The sequence below is a fragment of the Anneissia japonica genome, unplaced genomic scaffold (genome assembly GCF_011630105.1).
Source record: "Anneissia japonica isolate Jap-2015-1 unplaced genomic scaffold, ASM1163010v1 scaffold287785_len535756_cov143, whole genome shotgun sequence".
In the NCBI taxonomy this organism is placed as follows: domain Eukaryota; kingdom Metazoa; phylum Echinodermata; class Crinoidea; order Comatulida; family Comatulidae; genus Anneissia; species Anneissia japonica.
This window is the reverse complement of record NW_022696924.1, coordinates 289,817-300,264: the sequence shown is the minus strand read 5'-3', so window position 1 is coordinate 300,264 and position 10,448 is coordinate 289,817. Positions and strand designations below refer to the sequence as shown.

Below are 10,448 nucleotides of genomic sequence, written 5' to 3'. Positions count from 1 at the left end.
AATAAATATATATACACAAATAAGTATATAAAAATAAATATATAAATAATGTATGTACTGCGCATGACTGGACTACACAGGCAAAGTTCCCGGTGAAAAAAAAAGATTTAAAATGTATGGCTTGCATGACTCGCTGGCTCGCATGGCTCGCGCATTGGCTCGCACTTTGTCACGACCCAAATGTTATGGCATGCATAGACTAATAATTGACGGCTGTACTCGCAACTAGTATTGGATTGTCGATGCCACAGTAAAGATCAAAGGACTGTACGCACACGCTATGTTCGCGAGTGGAGATGTTCATCCTGTTGTTGAATTTCCCTGGGGTAAGTATTAGTAACTACTGTATTTACTTATTTTAAAATACTATAGTGATTGATTTTACCAGTGATAGAATAAACATGATTATTTTTACATATACAAGAACGTTTCCACGACCCACTTAACATTTTTGGTTTTATCAGTTTGGGGCGTGGCATGCAACTTTTTGGACCCTCTGTCAGCAAATTTCTGGAGCTACCCAACCACTGCACATCCAGTTTAAATGTTAGCTGTTTTGTGCAAGAAAACATTGTTTCAATACATATTTTTTCTTTGGTGAAGAAACTTCAGATAAATCCCAGAGAGCAACTGGCAAAAGGCCGGGTGGAACTGAATACATTAAATGTTTGTATTAACAGTGCAGATGTATGCTGGTGATATATAATGAAAAATTGTATTGGTAAAACATAGAAAATAATTTATAAATATCCTTGCTATCAGATGAGTTCATGTGCCTAATATGGCCCATTTTCCATCAGACAAGTATCCCAGACAAAGGCCTAGTGTGTTAGAAGCCTTATCCAGTGCCAACCCAACTCATATCTTGCCATGCCTATTTTTTTTTTCTCGCAATATGCACTTATATAAAATTTGATTTTCTCAGCTCACTAAACGATTTCATTTGCATTGTTTTATTTCAATAAGTGGGAACAAGTACTCTTACTGCTTTGTGTTAACATAATCCAAGTGGACAGACCTGACTCATCTTTCTGCATGAGAGCGAGATACGTATTTTATTACTGTACATCGCAACAGGTTTTTTCCAATAGGCTTAAAGCCATAAAACAATTATGGTGTGAGAATTTAGAGTTGAGCTACTTGATTCCAGCTGCAATTGGACTTCCTAATTAGTTTTGTCATCAGAAAGCGATCACATTGTGTAAATACATCTCACTGCCACTAAAACAATATTTAGTCAAATGGATTTGTAAATGGTTTATAATGGGACAAAGGTTATTTAATATAACCTTTAAATATATGTACATAGACCCTACAGTAGCTGCCTATTATTTTCAGTTTATTTCATATAATAATAATAGTACAAATATTTTTGACACTCTATTCCATAATAGTCATTTATTCTCAGTAGCTTTTATCCTATGTTCTAACCAATGGAATCTCAACCCTGTGAAGATATACCTTGTATAATTTTTAGGTTGAGGGTGAAGATTGTGTATGTATTTCATGGTAAGCGAAACTAGCCATAACTATTTTGAGACAATGTGTGTAATTACTAGTTTTCTCATATTATGTGAAATCTACAGAGATGCATAAAAAAGCAACTTGAAGTAGATATAAATAAGAGATTATATGTAAGTAACTATCTATCTATCTATCTATCTATATTTATCTATCTATATCTATATCTATATCTATCGATAGATCTATCTATCTATCTATCTATCTATCTATCTATCTATCTTCCGATTATTACAGGCCTCTCTCCGATTATTACAGGCCTCTCTCATGTGGGGATGTATGGACAAGTACACCGGGGTAACCCCTAATTGTCTCAAAAGATGTACTGGGTTCTTTATAGTGCACATGAGCCAATTGTACTTTGGACCTCCAGTTTATAGTCCTTATCTGAGAAGACTTGTTCCACCTCCAGAACAATAGGCAGGCGTGCCGTTCGAACCAGCGACGATGTTATTTCTGTAGGTTGCAGCTACTACTACTCTTAAACTCTCTACCATTACTGGGGTGGATGCTGGATTTGGTGGTATAGTGGGTGTGTGGGAGTCCACATGACTTCAAGCCCACCATGGTTGGTGCTGAGGTGCGAAAATTTTGAGAATATGGACCTGTAGGTGCCCAGAAATTCAATTCTCTTACCTTAAAAATCATACAGGGTACTATGTTCATATCAACAATATAATAGAAAAATGTTTCTTTAATACAATTTAGGGGGTCCCCTGCATCCGCCCCAGCATTACATCTCTAGCATTCTTTGACATTATCCACTTTCAAAGCTAACATCAAAACATTAATTTTTAAGGAAACATCATAACCTTCAGTAATAAGCGCATTTAATTTTAACATTGCGGTATAAAAATTTTCAATTAATGTAATTATTTATTATTATCTATTTGCTTATATACAGTTTATTCCTATATTCATTTCAGGATATAGCAATATGAAAATTAGTTCAATCTGCATAGCTTGTAAAATTCTTTTATTTTTTGTTCGAAAAAATTTAGGCAAATAGAAAGAAACATAGATCTTACCTTTAGGTCTAGGTGGACAACCCCATTGCTGTGCATGTACTGCAGACCTTCAAGAACCTGCCTTATGAAGAAAGCAGCCTTGACTTCAGTGAAAGATTCCTGATCAATTATCCGTTCAAATAACTCGCCTCCACTCACGCTGATAAAATTGAAGGTTAAAGAATAATAAGAATAATATTAGATAAATTCATTTAATCTAAAGCAATGTCATTAAAATCTCTTTCATTTATATGCGTTTAAAACCACCATTTACAATTATTTTAACCCATAATGGCTGTTAAAATCTCTTTTATTACAGAACATTCCATAAAACAAAAAGGGATATTTATTTTTAAAAAATAATAATTTTCCGATCCTAAAACCTTATTTTGATTGCCAAATTCCTAATATTGTCTAAAATCACATTTTGGACCATAATAAACCATAAAAAAACTCTCCCTGTGAACCCGCCTACAAGGATTTTTTTTATTCTGGGCCGTCGACCGAGGCTTTGTCGTCCCCTTGGTTCGGACCACTCCGTCGGACATGTCAGACTCCCCCGTCAGCAAAGTTCTGGCGCCACCGCTGCTCGGGGTGTGTACCAGCTCGTACAGAAACTGTTTCTCCCTAGGGTCTCTTTATGTTTAAGCTACCTGGTAAACCAGTACCAGCTACTATCATCTGTCCACAACAGAGGCTGTATCCAGTAACCCCCTGCTCGTCTTGAAAGATGTACTGCATGGGTTCTTTAAAGTGCATATGAGACAAATTGTATACACAATCTGGGTCTATAATCATTACTCTGAGAATTTGACTTGCCAATTAAAAACTAACATCAGCTTGTATCACCCACTAATCAGTCAGCTGTTGTACCATTCCCACTCCCTTTCAAACAATCTCCATATATCCAAGTAGCAAACAAAACTTTGTTTGTATACTTCACTCTAGAAATAATTTCAGATAATAATTAAAGTACTCACTGGGTACACAGCCTCTTATTGTCAGAGATTTAAGTTGCATTAAAATATTTCCAAAGGTACCTTGTTGTTTGAAGTCTGTTTCCTTATTGCAGGCAGTGTGTTGCATTAATTTAACCCATGTCTATGTAATCCAGGGGTGGATCTAGCTTTTTGTGAAGGGGGTGGGGGATGTGTGGCATGTGTATACTTTGGAGGAGGCTTTGTTTCCTAGGTGCTCAGACATGCACTTTCCGGGAAGTTTTTGCTGTCTAGATACTTAGGTATGGAGTTTCTTGCATTCTCGGCTGTCTAATAATGACTACAGCTATTTCAAAAATGTTCTTGTGTGAGTATGGGAAAATGATATGATCATGAGGCTGGGCATACGATGACATAGCCGATGGCACTGTCTGGGAGTGATGGAAGGACTAATGCGATTGAGTCAGCCTATTATGATATGATGCCAGGGGACCAGAAAGGTTCTGTAGTAGGGATGCAAGACGAGGGCCTGGGCAAATTAAAAGAAGCAGACTTGATGTTGTGTTAGAAGAATTTAGAGGTGGTCCAGGGTCCTTACCAAGAAAGTTTCTGTTTTCTAGATTCCTGTATACAGTACTTTCCTCGGATACAACACTTTTCTGTATTCTCAAGGGTCTGTTAATGACTATAGATTTCTTAAAATTTCAGACTAAGGCCTAGTTCAGACTAGGTGGATAAACCCGGCTCAATACACCGGGTTTATCCACGTGCCAGTCTGAACTACTGTAGGTGGCTTATCTCAAGCCGGGCTGTGTTAGTAACTAGGCCTGGTGTGGCACCGTGTTTAACTTTTCTAAGCCAGGCTTTAATCGCTGCAGGGGTCTTCGATTGACTTCGGGTAAACAACTGACCAATCAGCATTCCATTACGTATTCTGTGAGCAAGCATACGTTTTGTCCGCAATGTTTCGAAACTTGTTTCCTGGATGGTTCATAAATATGCAAATGCTCGCGCCTGGCTAATCCCGCTAGTCTGTACGCCCGGCAAATTTAAGTCGGGCTTAACCTTGAGCCGGGCTTAATATCTCCAAGTCTGAACGTAGCCTCAGAGACTTTTTGTGTGAATGTGGAAAAATAATGATGGTGGATCAGTTTTAGAGTGACAAGATAATGCAATCGAGGTGAGCTCATATGGGGCACTTTCCTGCATTCTGAGAAATAAATTAAAGACTTTGAAATAGGCCTGTGAAGCACCAACGAAGTTTTGTCGTCAATGCCGTAGCCAGGATTTTCAAACAGTGCAGGGACAATATCAGGATGGAGCCACTTTACGCATAAATTTGAATAATGTGGATCCATTTTTTTAACTGTTGACCCATTTTACACATAATTTGGAATATTTTTAAAAATATGGACCTATTCTTTGTGGACCCATTAGAAAAATTGTGTGGGACTGTCCCATAGCTGGCTACGGCATTGTTTGTCGTGCAGAGTAAGAGTAAATGTGACCGGCTTTCTCAATGGCTTAAATGAGGTCTCACAGCAAGAAACTCATGATCAGAATGTGAAAGAAATTGCCATAGTTCTTTATGTTAAGTAGAACATCCCGAGAATTTGCAAAGGTGGTGGCGAATAAAAACAGGGAATAAGGTCCAGTAGTGTCTTAAGTATCTCCTATTTTTTCTCTACTTCTACAAGCTGCTTTACTATTTGTATGTGTCTGGATCAGATTTACGGTTTGGGGTTTTTTTGGTTTTTTTTGTGGAAAATAAGGGGTGGGCGAGGGTGAGGGAAAGGCATGCGCCACATACTATGATGTAACTATTATTTAGCATGGAAGCTGTTGGTTTGTAAGGAAACGTGTGCTTTATCAATCGATAAATACACCATTATCAACAACAAAATGCAATGTTCAAGTGTGAATGATGTATTTAATTAATCAGCACATGTGAATGTACATTTTCCAGGGTTGTTTCTAGTGCTTTACTCAATGTGCTTGTTGACGATCTGAGAATGCAATAATAGTGCAGATTTCATTAGTTTGAAAAAAAAAAATCTGAATTTTTTTTTGGTAAGACTGTGAGTGCCCAAGCCATTATAAATTACATATATGGATAAGCTGCAGTTATCTTAGAACGGGTGGTAATATGAGTATGTTCTCACTTCTTGTGAATGTTAAGCCCTTGAAACTATATTCTGGACAAGCCAAAAATAAGGGCATTACATATTTAAGTTGTGACAATGAAACTGAATGGTGTACAGCAGGCTTACTATGTTCTTTTTCATTAACAATAGGTGTTAGGACCATAAGTACTACTTGTACACACAAGTCAAGGTAATGCACTTTAAAATGTGTATCTGATGGAAACTGAAGTTTAGTCCTTTACATAAGCATATACAGTACTGTAAAATTATTATAGGCCTATAGGCCTACCCTTTCCTGTTGGTGATGAATATAGGTAAACATGGGTACACATACAAACAAACAAACAATTGCTTATTATAAACTTCACCTACCATTCTTTCGCTTTCATATTTCCGAATATCATAACACAAAAATTGTAGGCAGCTTTAAATATAGGTAACACATTGCAGACTATAAGACATTTCAGTGCACAAAAATAATAACTATGGACGATGTGCTATTTAAACTGATTGATCAGCTAAAGGTTGTACACCAAAAGATTATCAGCTATACTCTTTTGATCCTCTCCAAAAGACTATACCATTTTCTCTAATAGGGGTGTTCTATTTGGGTTTGGTTTACATATCCTGTTTGTTATTATTCAGGATGCCATGATCCAACTCAATGGTTCCTGAATAGATTATTCCATTGAGATTTTCAGTAAAATTATTGTCAACAAGTGATGCGTTAAATCTGATTCCTCTAGGGTGGTACACTATAAAGTCTGTTGAAATGTATTTCTTGGTGTTGTTCACACATAGTTTCTGTTTTATTTGAACAACCCAAGCCCGTAGCCAGGGGGGTTCGTTTGGTTCAAACGAACCCACCTTTTCACGAAGTGCCCTTTCAACAAAGGCTGGCTAGCCCAGCGGGATGGTGTCCTGGCGGGGAATAGTTTCACCTAATAATAATACACTACAACCAACCATACTATACTAGTAAATCATTATATTATATTATATTATATTACTGTACTATGGATGCAATATTTTATTGTGCAGTTTGATCATTCAGGCCCTGAAACCTTGACTCAGAAATACCGGGATGGTGTCCGGCGGGGGATAGTTTCACCTGTATATATATATAATAATAATACACTACAACCAACCATACAATTTTTTCTCGGTTTTTTTTTATGTTATTGATTGTCTTAAGTGAGTACAGTACTCAAAAAATCACCTCTTTAATATAGGCCCATACATTTTTTTTTAAATGTATGGCCTCTCAAATAAATTAAATAACACCTGTAAATGTCTAGAATGCTGGAGCTTCCAGGGGCTTTGCCCTCCTGGACCCGGCCCCCACCGGGGCTTCGCCCCCTCGACCCCGCTGGGGGCCCTTGGCAGCCCCCTGACCCCCAGCCAATGGTGCTCGCTTCGCTCGCAAGTGGCCTTTCAGTATCAAAAAGAACCCCCCTATCAAAATCCTGGCTACGGGCTTGCAACCGTATTCTTATGAATTTCATGACCATGTAACTAATATAAATTTTGCTCAATATTCTCAAGTAGATGAATGATATTAAATAAATAAGTAAGTGTGTGGATGGAGGCCAAAATAAGTTTATACAAACTTTAAGTTATGGCCACCAGTTAAAATTGAATAAATAAAATTGAACTTAATGACGTACAGATGATTACATATTTTAAATAATCACAGGCAGTCTGGTTTAACAAGAAATTTAATTTTGAAGACACACTGCACCATAAAATATTTGATACAGTATAATTTTGATCAGTCTCTTTATTCATGTGGGAGTAGTGTGTCACCAAAATCAAAATTACTAACAGGCAAAGAATATTAAATATTGAGAAAGAAACATACATATACACACGCATACATATGCACACATACACATATACACATACACACATATATATATATATATATATATATACATATATTTATATATATATATATATATATATATATTTCATTTCATTTATTTCGCCTTTTTTTATCATAACAATACAGTAAAATATTCAGAAAATTCGAAAATAATCCATGTTTCCCCCAAGAGCCGGCAGGATTACCAAAAAGTAAAATTAATTTGTCTGAGTGGCTCTCCAAGCAATGGGGGAAACATGGACTAGCAGTATAAATACATTATAAAAATATATATATATATATATATATGTGTGAAAATACAAAAATAATTAACAATTAAAATATGTTCATTACTTATATTATTATTGTTATTTTTATTATTACTATTATTATTATTATTATTATTATAACAACAATAATAATAACTACAATAATTTTAATTACAATTACCAGCATAATAATTATTATAAATATTAAACAATCACACAAACAAATAAAAAAGTACACAAAAAATTTGATCAAAAATAGGAAAACACCCACCCCCAAACCCTGCCCCCACTTCACAAACCAACAAACACCAAAAAGAGAAAATTAAGTAATTTGAGTTCACTTTTAGCTTAACTTGGGCATAGGCATATCTGAAATTCTCTCAGTTGTAAAAATGTTCTTTTAGCTTTCTGAGAAATAAGTTAATGCTAAAGAGAGCAGCATCACATACTTCAAGTGGAAGAGTTTCCCATACAATGGGAAAATAATTGAAAGCAGAGAATTTAAATGCATTGGTTCGGGCAAAGGCATGCCTAAAACGCAAATCATCAGAGTGTCTTGTGTTGATCTTAACAAATTCCAAACAGTTTAAATCATACACATGATAAAGGCATTTACAAACAAAAGCTACAAGAATGAAATCGTATCTAGCCTTCATAGAGATCAAGTTAAATTTAACTAATATCTCCTCATAGCTTAACACAGACCTGAGTTCATTTGGGATGCTCATACGAGTTGCTTTTCTCTGAACCTTTTCAATAGATTTCAAATTTCCAGCTTGAAATGGATACCAACTCGGAACTCCATACTCTAAAATTGGTCTCACAAGGGAATTATATAATTTGATAAAGGCTTCGGAGTGATTGTATTTCAAAGTTCGCTTAATAAAGCCAAGAAGTTTCAGACCCTTGGAAGTGACATCATTAACGTGAGCACCCCATGATAAATTAGATGCAATGTTAACACCATGGTACTTGTGAGTAGAAGTGAGCTGAAGGCAAATAAAGCCTCATTGATGTGATAACTTTTTGGAGATTGTGCTCGACTAGTTGATCGAGTGATTCGCATTACTCTACATTTGTTCGGGTTGAGGGACATTCCACACCCCCCGCTCCACCTACAAACATGGTCGAAATCACTCTGGAGGATGGCTTCATCATTAGAAGAGAAAATAGCACGATAAAGAAGAGTGTCATCGGCGTAAAGAGGGATAGAAGATTGGATAGTATCAGGAAGGTCACAGATAAATAAATTTAAAAGAATAGGCCCGAGGACTGACCTCTGGAGGACCCCAGAGGTCACAGGGGCAACAGGAGAAGATTGACCCCGAAAAAGAACAGTTTGAGAGCGCCCAATAAGAAAAGAATGAAGCCACCTCCAGAGTGAGCCACAAAATCCATAATTATAAAGTTTAGCCAGAAGAGCGGAATGATCAACTCGGTCAAATGCAGAGCTCCAATTTAGAAACACTACGTCAATATGGGGAGGGGATCAAGAATTGCAGACCAATGGTGAATCACTGACAACAAGAACGGCCCTTAATGAATCCATGTTGAAAACTGGAGACAAGCCCTTTGTCTAACATAAATGATGTAATGTTGTCAACTACTACTCTTTCGAGCATTTTGCCTACAACAGAGCAGAGAGATATTGGTCTGTAATTCCGAACACAAGCTCACTCTCCCTTTTTATACACTGGAACTATATTGGCATGTTTCCAATCGTCTGGTAACATACCCTTATCAAGTGAGATATTAAACATTTTAGATAATGGCTCACATACATATATAGCACTTAATTTCAACATAGAAGTTGTAATATTGTCAGATCCGGGGGACTTGCCGAATTTCAATTTGTTAATCAATTGGAGAACCATCTGCGGTGAGGTTTGAATTGGAGGAACTTCATCCAGTTCAGAAGGCCTAATGTCAGTAGGGGAAGGAATGTCCTTGAAGGACTGGCTACTAAAATTTGAAGAGAAGTGTTCATTAAAGGATTGGGCAATTTTACTCGGATCGTCAGTATAAGATTCATTAATTTTAAAACTTGTGGTTGTCGGCTTTGCTCTACAACTCCTTACATAAGACCAGAAGGCCTTGTTGTTTTTGGGGTTACATTTGTTTATAATTTTGGTGATGTAGTCACGATACGAAGTCATTCCATTTAGTCTGTGCATGGGGTTTAAGAAGGTTTTAGCTTTAATTGCAGCTTTATATAACCTGGATTTCCTCCTGGACAGTTTTAAGATTTCTACAGTAATCCAAGGTTTCTTTGGTTTGGAGCGAGCCTTGCGCAAAGGAACAGCTTTATAAATGTTTGAAAGGAATATTGATTTAAATTCAGACCAGATTTCATTAATGTCTTCATGCAAAAAACATGGCTCCCAAGAGATGTTAGCGAATATGGATATAAAATATTCAATGTTAACCTGAGAGTACTGCAGAAAGTAACCGGGAGGGGGAGTGGGAGGGTGAGGCAAGTATGTCTTAAGAGAAAAGGAAATACCAATATGATCACAACCTGGTAATGCAGAGTGTGGAAGACATTCATTAATCAAATCAGGTCTATTAGTATATACGTGATCAATAATATTACCTATTACCTTACTGATAAAATTTATCAGTGTCATTGTATCTAGTTTTGAAGTTTACCAACTGGGTAACATCCAGACAATCTAACTCAGAATTTAGCTTATTGTACAGAGTAT

At 36.6% G+C, this 10,448-nt stretch overlaps 1 protein-coding gene across 2 annotated transcripts in view; it reads right to left on the bottom strand.

Moving 5' to 3' along the window:
- Positions 1–10,448, bottom strand: part of LOC117102179 (myosin light chain kinase, smooth muscle-like) — a 59,137-nt gene that overhangs the window by 11,370 nt on the left and 37,319 nt on the right. For both annotated transcript variants that reach the window (XM_033242395.1, XM_033242396.1), the window contains one exon: positions 2,550–2,688. In XM_033242395.1, the coding sequence (XP_033098286.1) occupies positions 2,550–2,688 (139 nt within the window). The remainder of the gene's footprint in view (positions 1–2,549; positions 2,689–10,448) is intronic.